At 39.1% G+C, this 21,709-nt stretch overlaps 1 protein-coding gene across 10 annotated transcripts in view; it reads right to left on the reverse strand.

Annotated features, from left to right (window-relative positions):
- Nucleotides 1-21,709, reverse strand: part of ZMYM2 (zinc finger MYM-type containing 2) — a 160,583-nt gene that overhangs the window by 31,005 nt on the left and 107,869 nt on the right. For 9 of the 10 annotated variants that reach the window (XM_059720653.1, XM_019481977.2, XM_019481979.2 and 6 more), the window contains 8 exons: nucleotides 15,203-15,375; nucleotides 9,370-9,535; nucleotides 7,559-7,593; nucleotides 4,831-4,960; nucleotides 4,243-4,358; nucleotides 3,219-3,390; nucleotides 1,993-2,100; nucleotides 492-586 (listed from right to left, as the gene is read on the reverse strand). In XM_059720653.1, coding sequence (XP_059576636.1) covers nucleotides 492-586; nucleotides 1,993-2,100; nucleotides 3,219-3,390; nucleotides 4,243-4,358; nucleotides 4,831-4,960; nucleotides 7,559-7,593; nucleotides 9,370-9,535; nucleotides 15,203-15,375 — 995 coding nt within the window. The remainder of the gene's footprint in view (nucleotides 1-491; nucleotides 587-1,992; nucleotides 2,101-3,218; nucleotides 3,391-4,242; nucleotides 4,359-4,830; nucleotides 4,961-7,558; nucleotides 7,594-9,369; nucleotides 9,536-15,202; nucleotides 15,376-21,709) is intronic. The other variant, XM_019481976.2, reaches the window with a different exon arrangement.

Here is a 21,709-nt window from a genome sequence, read left to right on the forward strand (position 1 = left end):
CTCAGTGACATTTTTCCATTTGCCTGCATATAACATGGCGTTACATAACTGCATTCAGATAACATTCAAAATTTCAGAAAATGATGGCAATATTCTAAGCACCAAGGAGAATCAATGGACTTGTGATTGGGATGAAGGGTATACAGCTTAGTCTGTTACACAGCAAAGCATGTGAATTGCAAGTATTTTACAACATAAACTAATTCCATAATTCACCACAACATTACATCAGGTTACAAGCATTACTATTTCCGCCCATAAATAAGGAAATTGAAGCAGTGGTTAAGTGATCTGTTCAGGACTGTGGAAATCATTATCAAAGATGGGAATAGATTTCAGGAGTTAATATTCTACTTCGTCTGCCAGACAACAATACTGAAGTAAGTTGTATACTAAATTAATTTAAAGACTGGAACACATGTACTATTCCAACTCAAAGAATAAACAAGACATATTACAGTATTAATTAGCAATAGATTTTTAGTTTTTACCTTCTTTTTGGATCGAGGTCTTGGCTGTTCTTCATATTCTTCCCCAAAAACAGGAGGCAGCAAAAATTCATTTTCTGTATCAAGCTCTTCAGCCGCTGCAAATATTAAACTTATTATTATAAAATTTCTGCAAAATTACATGATTAACGATTATAAACTACATAAATCAATTACAAGGCTAATATATTTGGCGTAGGTTTCAGAATTTTGAAAGTAAGTATCAAAATAGTTATTTTTTAAACAATTTTCAAAGGTGTTAGAACATTTTTAATGACTAAAGTCATTAGGACTCTGCACCTTATTAAAAAACATAATGCATGACTTTTTCCAATTTTCTTTTCACTTATGCAAACTTTAGTATCAGTAGATTTCAGCCAATATGTAAATGAACAAGTGACCCAATAATAAATAAGTATAAACCAGCATGACATTAGAAGACATTAGAAGATATAAAGACTAACTGTTGAGAATAACAGGTTCTATTATAACCTCCTAGATGATGTAACCAAGTTAACTCCAGCACCTTAGCCCTAGACACTCTGCTAAACAATGGAGATTGTTAGATATATATACAGTGACAACTAACTGAAAGAAGTCAGATAACGCTCTTGCATATATCCTTATCCTTACACCTCAAGCCTCTATACAGTGAAGAAGCTTTAAAAAACCCAATAGGTACCTTGCTATGCTTGCTCAGAGGAAAAAAGTCTATCTTAATCCCTAAAGTAATCCTTGAAACCCAGTTCTAGGAGTTCTACTTTACCTACAGGACTGAGAAAGCAAGGAACTTTCAGCAGCAAAAATGGTTGCTGCAATGCCCAAGAGTATTTGGCATCTGGGATGGGAGTTTAGCTGGAGCTGAACTGATCCCTCTCTCCAGTCACAGATCTCCATGTGCATTCAGGGAAGAGCTAGAAGGGAAGGGATTTTGGTGGCCAAGAACAGGACTGCCCTTCACCAATCAGGGCCTCTGGAGGTCTCTGCCAATCTAAATCAGAACCAACACTCTCAAAGACAGGAATGGGCAATTGGACAATTCAGCAAAATTCTACTGCTTTCTCCACTAAAGAGCAAGGTACAAGCTTATTACTTGCTAAATATGAAGCATGCTCTTCTCCTTTTTGATCAAGGCTTGCACTTCACTCTCCATTCAAGCATCAGGCAATACAGAGATATTTTCATGATTTTCCTCCAGGGTGCCAGAGTGGGATCTCTGGCACTCTGGAAGAGCCCTACAAGTTTTCCCAAGCCTGTACTTACAGCTGAACAGTGCAGACAACTTTGTCCACCCTGTCCTCCTCCTGCTGGAGCCAGAGCAAAGTGCTCTACTTCCAAACATCCTCTGTCTGCAAAGGCTGAACAGTCACCTTCCAAAAGGAGGAAGACATGTAGAGCCTACAGTCAAAACTGTCCTGAAGAAATGGCTATACAGATTACTATCCACAGTGTTATGAAGATTACCGGTACAGTATTTCAGATTATTATAAACATAGCCAAGTACCTCTTGGAAAATCAATCTCAATATCAAGGTCTGGTTCATAGGGAACATCAGGCAAACTTGTCTGTGTTTCTGTATCAGAGTTTAGCAGGTCTGATTCAATTATTACACCTGTAATGAAATAAAAAAACCAAACCACTTTCCAGTTAATTGCTTCCTGTGACTGCCAAGACAATGCAGAAACTTAGTGGTCCCTTACTTACTCTGCTAGGCAAGACAGTGTCCAATTATCATTTCATATTTGGCTATTTTGCAAACTTCTTTCAAACTAGAGGTAGAGGTGTCCTCTAGCCTATTCTGCCTTTTTTAGCTAAGGGAGTCTCCTGTCAAAGTCAGGGATGGAAACCATGACCGTTCAGAGCCTAGATTCCATGTAGAAGACACCTCTAAAACCAAGGAGGGAAGGGTTAAGGAGGAATAAGCAACTCAAGGATAAACCAAAAAAGGAGGGAAGAAGGGAAATAAGAATCTTCCTAACTTCTTAAAGAAGCTTGGCTCCAAACTCTCTCCATAGGAAGAGCTCCATCCACAGATATTTGCATATTCTGACAACAGATCTAGTAAAAAGCACGTGGCAACCTGGCAAAGCTTGTCCAGTAATGCCTCCAACTCATCAACTGAGAAGGGAATATGACTCTCGTTTTGCACTCATTAAAATATGACAGATGAAACTTCTGCAGCCTTGTAATTCTCCTGGATATCAGAGCCAAAATATGTGCATACATCTCTGGATACATTTGGAGGAAACAGTGAAAAAAAGGCTAAGGGAAAGCTTCCATGGGTTTTTAAGTCACTTAAAATCATATGCACTTGAAGACACCACAGGAAAGTGCTGCTGCAAGAATAGATTATTTTTGTTGCCATTCAGAGAAATGGTCAGACACAATGGTAAAGATAAACTTTCCTGAATGTGGTGAGCATTCTTTTGGTTTTTTACTAGTGTTTTTGTTTTAAACTAGACATATTAAAGAAGGTGGTTGCCCCAAGCAAAGAAAAGAATTCTAGCACTTTTGCCATTGCAACCAAGTCATGGAATCTATTTTAAATATCTTCATGTCAGTTATACTGGAATAGTCTAGAAATGGTTTAAACAGAGAAGATTTTCAATTAAATTAAGAATTAACCAAGAGCAATTTTTAATTTAAAAAAATCTAAATGCAATTTAAAAATCCCTTTGGATATATACACACAAGCAAAATGATTCATGGGTCACAGAAATAAAAACATACTGTTCAGATCAGTAGTTTCTGTTTTCCCATCATCTTCAGGCATCATCTCTGCTATGGTCAGTAGCTCAGCCTCCAAAGAATTTGAGGGGATTTTACCCCTCAGTTCTTCTATTGCTGCAAGGATCTTCTCATTGCTATCCAGAGTAGTGGGCAGAAACACTGGAACTGGCACCTATGCAAAACAGAAATCAATTATTTTTTAAAAATTCACTTGTAATATATTGCTACCAGTAATAGAGGTAAGCATGAAAATGCAGACTCACTATACCCATCTTTTAAAAGAAGCCATCCATGGCTTAGATACTTTTCTCTCAGTAGAATCTAGTATACAAGTACTAACAGGTAGAAAACCCTAAACATGGATGAACCAGAATTTTTAAAAATGACACAGAGGAGGGGAAAATGGCATTGTGAGAAGCACACAATTTTACGGTGTGAGCTATGAATGTATCCAGAACTCCTGAGTTCTAATCCTAGTTTTGACTCTAACTACCCACTGTCTGTGACATTGGTCAAGTCATTAACCTCTTTCTGTGGCTTCATTTTCCCCACCTGTAAAGTGAGCAAAATTATTTTTACCACTTAGATGTAATGTGCAATGTAAGTGATAACTATTAACAAAATTAACAAACTGGCAGTTTTAAAACCCTAATCTCATCCTGGTTTTCCCTTCAGCTCAGACATTCTTCTTGGCATTTGTTTCCTCCTCTTTTTGCCATCCCTTCAAGATCCAAAATCTCTCATTTTCCTTTATTCCCATATTGCTTCCTATTGATTGCCCATGTGCATTCAGGAGATGGAAGTATAATTAAAACTGCTGCTACAGTAGATAAGCATCATAAGAGCTTGGCTTACTGAAAAAGGGGCCGGGAAGTTAGTGTCAACTGCAGAGCGCTGCTCTTCTTCAAAAAGGGAGGGTCAATCAATAATAGCTACAACTTACAAACTGACACCAACCCGAAGTGTTCTCTTAGACATAAATGAATGAAATAATGTTTAAAGAGAAAGCTCATGTCTGACTTACTGGAACAGGAACTGCTGTAGGAACAGGAACATTTTGACTATACATGTGCATAGGCACCGGAACATAGACAGGTACAGGAACAGGCACTGGAACATACTCTTTTTTCCAATCATCTTCTTTAAAAAGAAGATAAAATACTGTTAGGGATTTAACAGATATCACCTTATAAGAAGAGCTCAAAAAAATTCCATTTTGTAGCATATTCCACACCAATAGACTGCATTTACCTGAATACTATTATGAATTTAAGATGACCCCCCCAGTAATTGGATTCTATATATTAAAAAATTATAAATGTTAACATTTTCCATGTATAGAATCAAATTATCAGAGTGTCATCTTAAATTCATCCCGCCCACTGCTACGGCAGGGAAAGCAGAGGCACAGGAGAAAGTAGCCCCCTTGACGTCCTACCACTTGTTTCCGCTGCTGCCTGCCCCCTTGTATTGCCTGTACTCTCTGCCGCCTGCCCCCCATACAGTGGCTGCATCCATGCTGCCTGTGCCCCTTGTCTTGGATTCAAATAGATACGGTAATTAAAAATCATCAAGCCTGCAATAAATGCTTCAATTAAAATTCAGTTGTTACCTGTCTGACAAGATTTTGTCTGCATATGAGGTTTACAGTATGTAGCTTTTGTCATTGTCAAAGGTTTGCAAAGAACTGCCTTGTTCTTCATCTCCTTATTAGGTGTTGGAGAAGGTGGTGGTGCTGAACCCTATAGAAAAGCAAATTTAAAAAAGCATTTATTGTTGCCCAATTATTGATTTCTGTTCAAAGCTTTCGATTTCAAATCTCAGTTAACACTTGTGGAGTAGGAAGACACGTATAAAGACACAACAGTACTATTCACTTATTCTTTAGGTCTCAACTGCTTTTAGTTATCAAACTTAAGCTATCAATCATTCTAACATGAATACTTACCATCTAGAATATAACATCAACATTTAATTAGTTCTGCTCTTATATTTGAAGTACAGAATGTTTTGCCATGTTGTCATTTAATACATCAACATGACTGCTCTCATATTAGAAACCTGTGCACTAAAACATAATTTTTTTTGTTTGTAAAAACTTTTAAGAACCCAAACTTCAGAAAAACAAGACAGCTATATGGTTTTAGGTTCAAAATTTGACCTTTTTTAAATGCATTAGAAGCCATAGGTCCTCACTCCATCAAGGCTACTCATCTCTTAACTCCAGCTTTCTATTTAGGATTATTCTAAGATCCTGAAAATATGTAATTCAGGCTCCACCCTCCTGGCTCCACAAGAATATTCCAAAGCCACTTCTAGAAATGCACCAAGTCCAAAGATCCATACATCAAAGTGCTTTTCCATGATAAAACATTATCTAGGCTTGAATTAGTTCCAAATAAACACACTGTTAAAGAGAGCTGTTTTCAAATTGATTTTCATATGTATTTTGCCACACAAAATAAAAATGAGAAAGAATGTTCAATGTTTCAAAAAGGAAGCAGTAAAACAATTAAATGATAAAGAACTCTAGCATCAGTGGCTTGTGTGTTTTCTAAAATGTTAAAGTCTCTATTGGATCTCAGGTGTTTCTTACTTCGAAGTGTAAACTGAGGTAAGCTGTCTATAAGTTTCTATACATGTGATCTAATTAACAAAAAATGCTAGATGCTTTAGAAATGTGGCTCTGAATGGCTGACCTTCCTCATTACTAGGGCAAACTCAAATAGCTCAAAACATTTATCTAAATTATTGTAAATAACATATATTAAAATTTCTATGAGATTTAACAGTTTGCTATCCCTAAGCCTAAATAAGTTTTCCTTAATATACTAAAGAGTCTGAAGGAGCCAGTCTAGCTCCCTTGGAAAATAATCATTACAAAAACCCTGCATGAGACACAAAAAGTTTTCTATTAAATTTAAGTTATCTACAGAAAGAAACCATTATTAAAACATTTTTTGGAACAAAATAACTTAAGTCAAAAGTTAAGGCTACTCTATACTCCATACATGCCTGTAACTTTTGTCCCCTTCACACAGACACAAATCCTTGGAAATTAATTACACTCAGTCTGTCAGTCCAAGTGAAGCATATACAGTAATAGGAAGCCTCCAGAGAATAGCTGTTTGTAAGATCATAGGCCTTATTTTGGCCTTTCACTTTTCAAGGTTGGGCTACATCATTAAAATGCTAATAGACAGTGCTTTTTCCCCACCAGACACCTATCTGCAGCAGCATCCCAGTGATGGAGGATCCCCATCTCTACCCCCTCCCTCCCATGGATCCAGGTGCATGGGGGAAATTTCTTCCTGGTAGAGCCAGGTGTGCAGGGGAAATCCTGGCTCCTGGTGCCCCTGGATCAGTGGGGGAGGGATTCCCCCCCCACCTGACTCCATGATGGGGGATTCCCCCATACACTTTGCCCAGCACACAGAGAAGGAATCTCTAGCACCTTGCTCTGAGCAGTTGAGGGATTTCTCCCTTGTGCCTGGCTTTGCAGGAGAGAAATGTCTGGTCCTCTCTGCTTGCCTGTTTCCAGTCAGGAAAGGGATTTCCCTTGCATTCCTGCCTCCACTGAAGAAGGACTTTTCCCCCCACTCAACACTTTGCCCAGTACTAGGGGAAGAGAATCCCCAGCGGACCCTATGCAGGAGAAGTATTCCTCCCACCCCACACTCTGCCCAGCAAATCCCTCAGCAGGTGTCACCCAGCTCTGGAGGAGGGAATAATATGTCCCACATGTTGCCCAGCCCCCAGTCCCAGTGGCAGAAGTGGGCAGTGGTAGTGGAGGTGAGACAGGGGAATCCTCTACCATCCTACCTCTGCTGCCTAACACTGAGTATTCAACAGGAGAGAAAATACACCCTCCATGCACATATTTCAACTCATGGTCCTGGTATACCTATAGTTGTGCTACTGACCAGGTTTGAGCTCCGAGCTCCCCCAGGTGGCCAGCAGGGGAAATGCCACTTTTCCCCCTCTGAATGACCTGGTATTTGCACTTGAAACCCTGCCTATTGAGCAACATTTTCATCACCCAGAAAGTACTTAATTGCAATTGAAATAACATCTAGAAGTGGCCTACAGTGCATCTCTGCCCTGACTTCTGCCATAGATACATTTTGGTTTGTTTTACCAAAAAGGTGTAAAACAACATAGCAGGGATATATATTTTTAAAATAAAACTTATCAGATCTAGCTTTACTGATCATAAAAACAAAAAACATAAAATAATAGATTAATGTTCTATTTTAATAATTTTTATTTTTTTACAGCGTCCTTTCTAGCATTCAAAATAACAATTTAAACAGATTATAATTATAATTTTCTATACTTACTGTTATTTTTGTTCGGGAAGTTTGACAGCCCTGATCTAAAAACATAAAGAGATTCAATATTAACCTATTTACTGTTTTCAGTATGTAATTAGTTCATATAATTAACTTTCAATGATAAATGTTTAATTCGGAAGCACCACAGAAGCAGCACTGATTGCTCCTCTATTACAATGTTACTAGACAAGTTTCTATGAACAAGAGAATGAATGAAAATGTTAGAAACTACAAGCAAAGAGAAATTGGGGTGTAAGGGTATCCCCCATTCTGTACTCGTGCATTTGTCTTTTCTTCCTTAGGTATACACCTGGGGCCTGTACTGTTCAACATCTTTATCAGCGATCTGGATGTGGGTGTGGAAAGCACGCTGTCCAAATGATGACACCTAGTTGTGGGGTGAGGTGGGCACGCTGTAGGGAAGGGACAGAATCCAGCTAGATCTAGACAGGGTACAGAGATGGGTGGATGAGAACAGGATGGAATTCAATGCAGAGAAGTGCAAGCTACTGCATCTAGGGAGAAGGAACCAGCAACACACCTGTAAGCTGGGGAACACCCTTCTTGTCAACACGGTGGCAGAAAGGGATCTTGGAGTCATTGTTGACTCCAGGATGAACGTGAGCTGCCAATGCAAGGAAGTGGTTAGTTAAGGCTAACCACAGTTTGTTGTGCATCTGCAGATGCATCACAAGCAGGTCCAGGGAGGTGATCCTTCCCTTCTATGTGGCGTTGATCAGGCCGCAGTTGGAGTACTGTGTCCAGTTCTGGGCGCCGCACTTCCAGAGGGATGTGGCTAGCATTGAGGGGGTCCAGAGGAGGGCCACTCACATGGTCAAGGGGCAGCCCTTACAAAGAGTCTAAAGTGCCTGAACCTATTCAGCCTTCACAAGGGACGGCTGAGAGGGGATCTGGTGGCTTTTTACAAACTCACCAGGGGGGACCAGAGGGAACTGGAGGAGGCTTTGTTCCCCCAGGCACCACCCAGGGTTACTAGCTATAATTGCCACAAATTGTTAGTGAGAAGGTTCAGGCTGGACATCTGTAGACATTACTTTACAGTTAGGGCTGCCAGGCTCTGGAATGGACTCCTAAGAGAGGTGGTACTCTCTCCTACCTTGGGGGTCTTCAAGAGGAGGCTGGACAGATATATGGCTGGGGTGATATGACCACAGCACCCGTTCCTGCCCGGGGCAGAGGGTCAGACCTGATGATCTGTTTAGGTCCCTTCCGACCCTAAGCACTAAGATGTGAATTTTCCCTTGTTGAATTTCATTTTATGGCCTATAGCCCAGTTCTTTAATTTAATCAAAATACTTCTGAATTCTATCTGCCAAAGTGCTTCCAACCCCTCTTAGATTTGCATCATTTGCAGACTTGATCAGGAAGCTCTATATTCCTGTATCCTGGTTATTACAAAAATTTAAGCAGCACTGGATCTAAAATAAACACCTGTAGAACCACACTTGAAACCACCCTGCCATTCTGATATTGGTCTGTTTATACTAATTTTACTTGCAGTTAGTTAGCTAATTATGTATTTTCTCTACAGCTGAAGCAGTAAGCAACATTTATAACAATAAGACAAATGTTTTGAGAGTGGCTGGCACAATAGGATTTAATGCAATGAAAACCATTTAATCAACTTATAATTGCTCATTTAGAGAAGTTTCCACTTTGCAAACCTGAGCTCATACTGCTATCTACAAATCTTTCAACTGAAGTAAAATTTGATCCACATGTGAAATTTGTGAGACTTCCTTATAAAATATTTTTTTTTACATTTTGTCATTTAGCATTTATAAAGCATTACATACCATAATGCAAGTTTTCAGGTCCTTTTTGAGTTGTCATATTAGGCTCATTTTGTTGACAGTAGAAACGCAGTAAACAGTGCTGATCACAAAAATGTTTCATTTCTCCACGCCATTGCACTTTCTCTTTGAGAGTTCCTTGCGACTTGCAACAGTCACATCTGGCAGCCTTAATGCAAAGGAAGATTTCATCATTTTAAAAAAGGTAACTTAGAGAAAAAACTTTTTTTTTAAATTACATATTAAAAAGCTAGTTAAAAAGAATGAAGTCTTTTCTCATTGATTCTATAGTAATTTTAATGGACGCAAGTCTCAGTTTTACCAGACTTTGCCATGCCACAAAATTTATGTTACCTTCTAGCTTGTCTGTATAAATACAATCGTTTGGTTTTCAACTATATAAAAATGAAAAAAAAGAATCAGTACGTTCTATTTCACTAAAACACATTGAAGTCCATAAAACTAGTTCATATCTGCACATTCAGCAAGAAACCTACATTCCATGGAACCATTTTTAGCAGTTCTACTGAAACATTCTACAAAACAAGAGAAGGGGGAGAGAGAGAGTGAGAGAGGGAGAGAGAGACACTCTAATGATTCTTTCCAACTAACAGTGAAATAGATAAGTGTTTTATCACAGTCAAAAAAGCAAAAAATAACAATAATACTGTTGCCTTATGTATCATATTTCAACTAGATTACAAGATCTTTGGTTAGGGGGACCTTGTCTACTAGTAGAAAAATTTTCACATGAATAAATATTAATACTTACTTAATTTTACAAAGTTTACCTCACTCCAAGTTAACAGCAACAAATGAATATAAATTTAAAAGAAATCTCTTTCAGCCATTTCAGTGTTTCTGATTAGAAATTCAATGCTTAGGGTACACTTGAAGCTTGTAGGTGAAGTCTTGTACGTCTACATGTTTAGCTCTGAATTACATTAATGTGGTTTTCAATAGAGGGCATGATTGTTTTACCTGGGCAAACAAGGTCAAAGCTTTTTTTTTTTCTTAACTAAATAAAGTTCCCTTAAAGAAAACACACATCATAGTATAAATTATGATCCGAAATACTGAGGGTACTAGTTTCACTTCCTCTGCAAACCGGGACTTGTTATATGACTGCATGCTCTTCACAGCTGATGTCTATTGATGCCAAAAATGTTTAAAAACAGGAGAAAAAACAGTTTATGGGTAACATGAGAATCTCAAATAGAGTTGATGAATGAGATGGCCTGAGGCCCCTCCTCCCCCCAAACATTTAAGGGTGGGGCCAGATCTGGCCGGCAGAGCTATTTGATCTGGTCCAGAGACAGCCTGTGCTCCAGCAGCAGGTGGTTTTGGCAGCAGTTGCTTCCAGTGCCACCACAGGGAAAAGTGGCAGCAGCAGCTGGGTCTTGTTACCCATCCACCCACCCATTCACCTCTGACCTGAACTGTGTCACTAGCTCACAGCTTAAAAAGCCTGTCAACTACTGACTGAAGGCAGTACATGAAAAAGAAGAGCATTCATTTGTAAAGACACGTAGCACTGTAGGTGCACAAGGTTTGCATGCTAAGAACTGGCAGTTTTCAAATAACCTATAGAAAAGGACACCACAATAATTAGTTCAAGGACAAGAACTTAAGTGGTATGTCCATCTTTTAATATATCGTTACTATTTACACACATTCACTTTTTCAATATTATATACAGCATCTTTACATAGCACAGCACTTTGCCCCTCCTGTGCTTGAGCTTGAGCTCACGTAATGGCTTGGTGTTGTTTCTGGGTCACTTAACTTTTGCCAAAAGTGTCCAGCCAAGATTTTTCTGCTACTTAGGTTATTAATGTATGGACTTAAGTATCCAACTTTTTGTATCTATTTTTTAAAAATGCATACAGCCTTCTGCCTATGACTCAACGTAAGCACTCTCTCTCAGAACCTGCAGAAAGTCAAGCAAGAGTTCTGAGAATTGTATTCCACCCCAATTTCTTAAAGAGGGTTTGACTCTGAAGCCTGATGATACTAATATTACCATCAGATTCCCAGCTGACCAGCTACAGAGAAAATCCATCCATACTTTGGACTTTTAGCTGCATCAGAGAAGCACCACCCTCAATGCAAGTACTAGCTACTTGATCTTTAAAATACCAGAGCAGTATTCTTTAGTGATATTTTCCCCCCTATTTCTCTCTTCCTCAGTTAAAACTTTGCTATAATGACCCATTCCTCCTTCTGGACTGCCTCATCATTACTTTATATAGGGACATTTGGTTCTGGCTCTTCCTGTCAAACCATACCATCTTGATAGTTATTCCACTTCATAACAAGACTTGGCTTATATATCTGGTTCAGTTAGGCAATACAATGCATCTCCACCCTGTCTTCTTCCCTGTTTGTACCCTTACCTTTTTGACTAGATAAAAATCTGTAGAGCTTGTCTCAAACTTTAACTCCAACCTCTCACCTTATCCTCCCCATCTCCTTTTCATTTGTCTTTGTCCACACAAATCACATCATATTTGATGCTGAATTCCTACAACTCTTTCACCATTTTCTCAACACTGTCTGTTTATGCCACAAGTTTGGCTTCATCTCTTCATTCATTCCTGCCTTCTTTTGAATCGGTATCATAGGTTCCTCCCCCAGACACAGATCTGATTCCAGCATGTATAAAATCAAGGGTGTGTCTTCACACATAGATAAAGTGTAACACTTGAGGACAGAGTTTTCAACTTACTATAGATTTGTTCCAACCTGCTTCAGGAACCTTGTGTCATGCCCTTATTCACATTATAGTGGCTTCCTCTGCTCTGACCCTTCATAAATCTTGCGGTTTTTGACAGCTTTTATTTTCCAGAATATACCTTTGTCCCTGAGACTCCTCACCTACTTTTTCAGTCTTAGTTGAATATGCATCATCTTCTGTTTATCTTTAGGTATAGTTATACATATAGTTATATGTATACTGAAGATATACATGCTTAGCGCAATCATTTAGCTGTCCTGAGTCACTGCCTCCACATAGCCACAAAACAAGTGCTATTTCTTCTTTGACAGTGGTTCCAAAGATTTAGTCAAAGTGTGGCAGAGGCTATTTTTATTCTAAAGTCAGAAGTTTGGAACGGCAGTGCTCTTGCACTATAAAAATCAAATTGTAACTCAGGCCAGGAACCACTCCATTAAATAATTACATTTATATTTTAAGTTCTCACCTACTTTAGATTTTTTAGATTACTATCTAAACCATTATTTTTGTGACGGTGGACATATGAGCTGGTAAGGGGGGGAAGGGGTAATGGCTTAGGGCAGGGGTCACAACCTATGGCATACAAGCCAGATCTGGGGTTTCACCTGTGCCACACAGCAGGGAGTAGTAGCAACTACACCTGGGCCCCTCCTTGGACCTCAGCGAGGTCGTTCTGGCTGCTAGCTTAGAGAGCAGGCTCACAACACAGAACCTTTCACTTCACCTCCTTCTTAATGAATACATGCCACATCATACTTGGCACTAAATGACAACTCTGTTGGACTCCTGGCTAAGGAAAAAGGACAGAACTACTCTTACCCTTTGACCCTCCTGATTAGGGCTGATGCATGATATTGTAACAGTATGGGAAGTAGTACTGTTGCTGTCTTTGCTATGCTTGCTAGCTAGCTGCATAAGGGTCTTCAGCCCCAGGGCTGATCTCTTTAGCATTTGTTTCTCTAAAACCTTAAAGCAGTCTACCTGTTAATTTAAAAAGTTCGTCCAATTAAAATAAATTAGACATAGATAATGGAGACAAACATTTTTTAATGAATGCAGTGTGCTGGTGTTATAACATTACTACTACTTACTTTACTGAAACTCTAATGTAATGTTGTGCTCTACATAATTAAGACTTAAAGCTATTCTTTAATCAAACTTAACAGGTATAAGTTTGGGGGTCATTCATTCTTTTTACATTTTACTCATGTTCCACCTGCTCCTCAACTGGCAAAAAATATTAGCTAACAGTTACATTAATAAAGGTAGACTGCAAAAGTCTGATAATCATAATATAGAGTGGCTCTATTTAAAAAAGGCCATAAGTAAGAATAGAAAGAGACTTTCAGCAAAATATACATTTTCCAAGTCCTTGTAAAAGGACATGCACATCTTTCTCAACTGAATAAAACTCAAACTTGAGTGCTATGAATTAGGAAGAAGCATTCAATAATTCAAATTTAATATTTTAACCATTCAACAAATTAACATGAATTTCACTGAGTATAAGATCTAAGAAAGAAGAAAAAAATATCTAACAAACAGACAGACCATCAGCTTTATCAAAATTACAACTTAGCAATAAGTCTGCTCAAATTGAAGTGCTTTTGCCATAAAAACCACTAGCACTAACTACAGCAACTCTTAAGCAGACACAATGGTTCATTCAAATTAGGTCCTTATGACATGGCCAAGAAGCGTGTGTGAGGTCAAAGTTTTCAAGCATTTCCCGTACTTGTATCAGAATCCTTGGAAGTTTGGATATTTTAAGCCAGTTTGGTGAATGCCCCAAGAGCTCTATTCTTTGCTGGCATTCCTAATAACCAAGAGATTGGTCAAAAACAGCTCAGCTGCATTAGATTCCCTATCAGCAGGCACTTTTTATAAGGGATAAACTTTAACCTCTGACCCCTGAGTTTTAAGGCTTGTTCATCAAATTAATATTATGAAACCTTTCCTTAGGCTTAAAAAAATGCAGACCATTTTTATCCTGTTTCAGATAAGACAGTTTAGAAAAAGAAGTTTCTGGTCTGCGGCAGTTTTCTTTCTAAAATTTTAACTGGACCCCTACGTACAGTATTCTAATAAAGCCTATCTACAACATGAGGCTGTAAGACTTCTGGAAATCGCAATCCAAAATACCAGGTATCTCTTCCGATTCAAGTCGTTTTGGTAGGTTGATCATCTTGGGTTATTGAACTGTATCTAGCCCTCTGATACTTCATGCTTTTCACTGCCTTGTTTCCAGGCTGTACACAGTTATAGAAAGATGATGATTTTTGTATTCCTGTCTGGTTTTGCATTTGTATCCATTTGTATTTGTAGTTCTTGTTTTGATATTATCAATGTAGTTTTCCAGGTTGTTCACTGAGACCCAACATTTTATCCACAGTCCTAATTTGCAGCTTAAACCCAGTCCAATTTCACTTTTATTTCTCTCCAAAAAGAATTCTTAATGCACCATCTTGGCCAGCTGTGCTTCACAAAGTAGTCAAACTTCCAGAGATTTAGAGAAAGCTGCTGTCATATTCGATTTAAACTTTTACAAAAAAAAATCCATTTGGTCTCGTTTTTTTCTCTTTGGCATTCTTTCTACTGGGACATACTGAACAATCAAGGCTTCTGAAGTTCACAAACAGTGGGGAAAAAGGAAGAGACAAAAAGAAGCAAAAAAACAGGAAGAAGAAAAACTCTGCTAACCTAATCTTTGGCCTATCCAAGGTCCCACCTATTTGTCACTAAAGTATTTTTCAACATTTTGAATACAGATGAAAAAAAATTAATCAGCAAAAATATTTTCTCAAATCAAGGGAGAAAAAATAGTTCTTTTTACAATGCTAAAGTAACAAATATATTTTAGTTCTTTGTTACTTTGCAACTCAAGTTTCCCTTGCCAACTGATTTAACAGACAGACAGGTGGAAATGCTGCTCTAAGTTATGAGAAAACTGAAATGATAAAATGAACATTTGCTTATTGCATAGCAAATGCTGTGCTGAAGTAAGCCATATTTGCTGCACGGTCCTTGAATATATCCTCACAAGTGAATTTTTGTCTTTTGTAATTTTGGTGCTCTTGTCAAAAATTCTGAGTTACTTGCCTTGTAGTACCAGTCCTGAAATTTTTTACAGCACTCTTCACTGCAGAAATCTCTCACTACACCATCAAGTTCCTTAGTTGCTCCCTTTTTGCAGAGCTGTGAGCAGTAATTACAAGTAACACATCTCAATCCTAACCGTCTTGCAAAATCTTGTTTATATAGCAGCTTACAGCCTACAAAAAAGTTTAAAAAGTTAACACACTTAGGAACAGAATAATTTCTATGGGGAAAAGGAACTTTCAAAATCACAGTTAAAGAAAACATTAACTTTAAATTTTAAATTGACACAGTTGTAACTACAGCTGCTTCAGATCAGTTCAAACAGCTGAATATTATAAACTATTTATATAATACCAAACTTACCTGCATATAGTTCTTGCACAACTCAGAGGTTACATACTTTAGATAGCTGGCATCATCTGAGAATATGCAATACTTGAGGCTGCTTAGCAGCATATCACGCCTCCCAACATACACACACACAACCCCACCCACCCACACCTATCACAAGTAATCAGGAAATTATTTTTTGTCTTTTACACAAGCGCCTATAAAAAAACTTTTGATTTAAAATCATGGTTGCTCAAGTGTGCTTCTTAGAAGAATAAAACCAATAAAATAAATGAAATTAAAAGGCTAAAGGCAACCTTCATATTCTCTAAGCATCAGCTCACTTCCATCATTATTTCTGTCTATTGAAAACACATAACACCTTATATGTAAGCCCATTCATTTTCAGTTCTACAATATTATAACTCAATATACTGATCCAGGAACTAAAAAAAAAGATATTGTAATCTTTTAAAATAAATAAAATGATAACAATTATGCGGTTTATACCCACATTTTCAGTCTCTGTCACAGTCTGTGTCACAGATTTCTGTCTTGCATCATAAAAATGATCCCATGAAGGTGGGTACAGGCCATTTGGACTTTTGATATCCAGAGAAACAAATGTGGCAATCTAGGATTGCCAAACGAGTACAGTAGTTATATATCCAGCTAATACTATTAGCTGCAAAGTGTGAAAGAGTTGCATCTAACAAAAAATGGTCATCTTCACACTCCAGAAGTTGAAAACACACTAAGATGAATGAAACAACTCAAATCTTTCTCACCTTTCAGGCTTTCTAAAAACTAAAGACAACAATGCACTGATTTCTCTCACCTTTCAGGCTGAAAGACTAGCGACAATGGATTGATTTACAGCCAGATCACATTTCCCAGGTTATTTTTAATAACCACAAAGGCACAAAACTTAGGCAAACAGATGGACTCAGTTTGTAGAATCCAGTATTTTTTGCCTTGCTCTTATCTGGTGCTTTCCACTATTTGATCTCATATAATTTACAAAGCAGCTGGAGTACTTAGCACCTTCGAAAATGGTCAAGATACTAGGGGATAATACATGGAAAAGAGTAAAATAAGGTTGACTGCTTGCTTATACAACAATTATATAGTGAGAATCTGGAATACTGTTGCCCAATAAATGAGACATGAACTTGAAATAATGTTGTTACCCTTAAGCAAAACATGGTATATGCATGGGAATCACAAAATAAGAAATAATAAATTAAATACCCTCTATGAAGATCTTTTAAGTCATACTGGGTGCATCTACAAAAGATGTTTAACTTTGCATTAGCATAGTTTACTGCAAAGTAAATACGTGCGCCTACATGTGCACATGCTTACTTCACAGTAAACCTTGCAAATGCGAGTAGCAAATTTACTTAGCATTAATAATGGTGCCGTAGTTCTCGTGTAGACACCTGGCCGGAAGCAAAATCTGCTCCTGCTCAGCCATCCACCAGGGGGTGGGAGATAGCTCTCTGCCCCCAGGAGTTGCCTGCTGCTAGAGCAGGCTTTGCCACAGGAGCCTGGGGGATTATGTCCCCCTGCCTCAGCAGCAGAAAGCTCCCAGATTGCGATCGGGGGGGGGGAAATATCCTTATTTCCCAGCCCCCACTTTGCCACTGCGATTGGGGAGTGGGGAGCTGGGAGACTCATCTCCCAGCCTGAGCACCGCAGTCACAGGGCTTGGGCTGGAAGACCCTTATTGCAGAGGGGGAGCTGGGAGCTTGTTCCCAGGCCCCACCCTGCAATTGCAGAGCTGCCGAGTTTGTTCCCAGCCGGTACTCTGCGATTGCAATTGCGACTGCAGAGCAGGGGCTGGGAGCTCCCTGTATGGGGACAAGTCCCCATCCAGCCTGGAGGTAGCTGCAACCTGCCCCTGACTGAGACAGTTCCCAGGCTACACAGGGAAGAACCTGCAGCCTGGAGGTGGCTGGGGACTGTCTTGTTTGAGGCAGTTCCCAGCCAGCTCTGGGCTGCACATGCACACTTCCCTGTGCAGCCTGGGGCTGGCCGGGAACTGTTCCAGTCAGGGGCAGGTCCCAGCCCCGTGCCCCAATCGGGTGATCAAGGCATAGGGCTTGGAAAGAGCTGCAGGGGTGGGGTAGGTTCTAACCCCCTGCCACAATCTGCCAGTGGGACAGCTAGCAGCAGGCTGGCTCCTGGCTGGTGTTCTCTGCCAGCTCCTGGGCTAGCCCTCAGTGGGGACCTGGAGCTGCCCCCAGTGGCAGCAGGGGCCCATTGCAGGGCTGCAGGAACTGGGAGCAAATTTTCTCCCTAATCCCCGCCACTTGTAGACACCAACCTGAAAACCCTTACTCTGCAGTATTTTACTGCAAAATAAATCTAGGCTGGAGTAAATGCATGTGTAGATGCACCCACTGATTTGGAGGATTAGGCAACAGAAACTTTAATGGGATTATGGAACTATTAATATGCCTAAAGAGACCATGTAAAAATTAAATACTTGAGTTAGTAAATATGTTCTCTCCCTTAAAAAAAAAAAAAAAAGATACAGAGCTGAGGTTATAAATCTATTTCTCAAAACAAATCCAATGCAACATCCCTAGGGATTTCAATGTGCATACTCACAATTATTTACTACGACTGAAATGTCTGGTCACAGACAATTCACATTATTCTGCTGTTAGCAGCATCTCCCCATAGTTCTGCAAAGCAGGAGGCAATCCCCCTTCCCTCTGCAGTTCCAGAGGTTGTTTAGCATTGCAGCATATGTGATGCTGGGGATGTTCCTATTTTTACCCCACTCCCTCCCGAGAAGAGTCATTTCAATGCTGTGTAAAAAACTTTCAGAATGAAAAATTACAAAAAATAATCAATGGTAACCTGTGAACTGTGCACAGTAGATTAACTGGCCCACAAACTGTAAAAAGAAACTGAATGCTGCTCCTTGGCTAATAAAGCCAAAGCAGGGTTACTAGAATTGTGGAAGATGCTGCTGGCAGAATGAAAATTAGGTAAGAAACTTTCCCAACTTCTCCCCAAAATTCTGACTCATGGAAAATAATAAGCACGGAACGTAAAGTAGATAGGAATAAAGAAACAGATTGAAATAGATTCTCCCCTTTTAAGTAAATGCCTGGAAGGATGTTATTTTGGATCACTGTCCAAAGCCCAAAGGAAACCTCTTCAGAATATAGGCTCTGTAGACTCCAGTTCAAACACAAGTTCTTCTGCCCACAGTATCATTAGATGTGTGGAATTAAACAATTCCTTCATTTAAAGAAGCATTAAACAAACCTTTAGGAATAGGTTTGTTTAATGCTCAAACACAGTGCTGGCCAACCTGCAGCACAGGTCCCACATGTGGCACGGACAGCCTGTGTGGCATATAGCACATAGAGCATCAGATCAGATAGGAAGCAGAAATAATGCACTGCTTTAATACATTCCACAATTCATAATTTAGTTAGAATACTTCAAAACCACACTACTTCAGGAGAAAAGACACAAAGCAGCTAAATTGGCTTGTTGAGTCACTGTGCCTGAAGGAGGTCTTTAGTGTTCTGTGTTTATCCATATTATATCACAGTTTCTCAGTAGCACACAGTAAAATGTTGTAGATTTGGACAGTATTCGGACAACATTATGAGAAAAAGTGCCTGATATATAGAAAGAGGAATTCACTTTTGGTAAGAAAATATCTGGATGCCACAGAACAATTTTATCATCATGGAATACACAACAAGGTTCCTGCATGAACAGAACAGCTAGCATCAAGCCTTGTCTAGCAGCATGATGGTTTCTAAGAAGTGGGATTTGACAGACATAATAATGTGACTGTTAACAGAACAAAAGGATAGGTGGTAAGGGCTTTTAGCACCAGTGCTAGATCCCACTTAGAAAAGACTGGTCTGACTGGGGAAAGCAAATGCCAGAGTATTTCCCAGACAATAGGATACCCTAAAGGACAAAAGCACTCTACCTATAAAACCAGAAATTGGGAATGAATCAACGTACTTAGTTTCAACACTAACATATTGGACTCCACTGGCTTTCTGACATACCAAATGAAGGATGTGATTGAAATTTGTGCACCAACACACCTTATTACAGATTAAAAGAATTTTCCTTTCAGCATCCTTTGAAGTTGTCAAGTCCTTCCCCAAGGAGCTATTCTTTGTATACTCTCTCAATCCTGGGAGTCTACAGCCGGCATAAGAACAGAGTGCAGTGTTTGAAGAACTAGATCCTATTTCAATTAAAAATAACCCCAACAACCTGGATCTGTCATACCTGTGCTCACCAGGCTACAGCACAACTGCATCCCTAGTCCAGTACATTCATTTGTCTAAATATTCTGAACAAGCTAAAGAAGAGTCTCAACCCCAGATCTGTGCATCTGACTCTTATCCTTCCCAACTTGGTCTGTGAAGGGTAAGAACACATATAACTGCATGGGACCTCTTGGATCCTGTCTGGTACCCCATCATGTAATTTCTTTCACAAATGTACTGAGCTGCATCCTAAAAACAATTAGATTTTAACTACTCTGATTGGAAGAATGTTCCAGAACTTGATCAGTGTAAGTGTTAAGAACTTCTTAATTTTCTGCATACATTTAATAAATGTCCCCTTTACACACATTTGTTTTCATGATAACACTATCCATTAACTTTAATATCTCTACTCCTACCCTGGTGTTTACCTCCCTACTACATTTGTAAAGAGCAATCATACCCTTACAACCATAATTTTGCTAGGTTAAAGCAGCCAAACTTTTCTAATCTCCTAAAAGCAGCTCTCCATTTCCCTGATGATCCTAGGAGCCCCCTCTACACCTGTTCCAATTTCTATTTATTTTTCTTAAATATGGAACGCTTAAAAAGTGTAGTTTTCCAGAAAAACCACTACATCTTCTATAATGACTTTAATACATTTTTATGTTTACAACACCTCTCCTGACCCATCCTCGGGTTGCATTGCCTTTTTCCTAGATGCATCAAACTGGTAACTAATAATCATCTTATGATCTCTAGTCAACGCAGATCCTTCTCCTCAGTTATTTTTAACCAAACTTCTCATCTTACAGCAAAATGTTATTGGTCCATAAATTCACTGCCTTGCGTTTTGTATTCTTAATTTCATCCCATTTTTATTACTACAGACAAGCTTATTTTAGTATGGTATCCCACTCCTCTTCTGTAGTATAGCCCATCCTTTCAATGCCTCCTAACAATATTGCATCAGCACGCTCCTACGTTCTGTGCCAGCATCATTAATGAACATATTCAAGATTGGCCCATGGACTAAATACCTGAAGAACTTTACTCCAGCTCTATATTATTTCTTTCAACATTACTAATTGCCATCTACCCTTCAACCAGTTCCTTACTTACCTTACAGTTCTTCTAACACACACTTCTTAAATTTAATAATTAAATCTCCTATATGACAACATATCCAATGGTTTACTGAAGTCCAGATGCAGGAGAGCTACATTTACCCCATCTAGAAAAATATCACTTACTTCATTTAAAGAAAGCTTAAATTTAGCTTGGAAGAAACAACCTTTGGTAAACTCGTGGTTTTTTTTATTTCATATTCCCTACTATGAGATGTACTTTAAACAAAACAGGACATTACTGGGTATTAGGGCAAGTGTGCAATACTTCAGGGTTCTTGAAGTAAACTCTGTGTCTTCTCAAGAACATACCTTAGTTTACAGGCATGTAGGTTGTAGCCGTGTTGTCTAAGGACATAGGCAGACACAGTTCTTTGGGTGAATCTGGTATCTTGAATTAGACCAACTTAAATAATTGGAAAACATTTTATAGCAAGCTTTCGGGTTTAAAAACCATTTGTCAGGCTGAGGAATTCTCTGCAGAATGGAATTCTCTGGTGTGTGCTCTTCCTGGATGGAATGAATAGTAAAGAAGCCAGAGGCGAGGCTGGTATGCATGCAAGACAGGCAATCAATGAAGATGTAAATTGAGGAGTCAATGGATGAGACAGGCTGGGGGGCGGGGGAAGAAGGGGGATGAATGTAGCAGTTAAATAGTGCAGAGGTACCTGGGGAGTCAGCCCAGCCATTGGGCTTCTTTACTATTCATTCCATCTAGTAAGAGCATACACCAACTGCAGAGACTTCCTCAGTGTGACAAAGGGTTTTTAAACCTGAAAGCTTGCTAT

Source organism: Alligator mississippiensis, chromosome 1 (assembly GCF_030867095.1).
Source record: "Alligator mississippiensis isolate rAllMis1 chromosome 1, rAllMis1, whole genome shotgun sequence".
NCBI lineage: Eukaryota > Metazoa > Chordata > Crocodylia > Alligatoridae > Alligator > Alligator mississippiensis.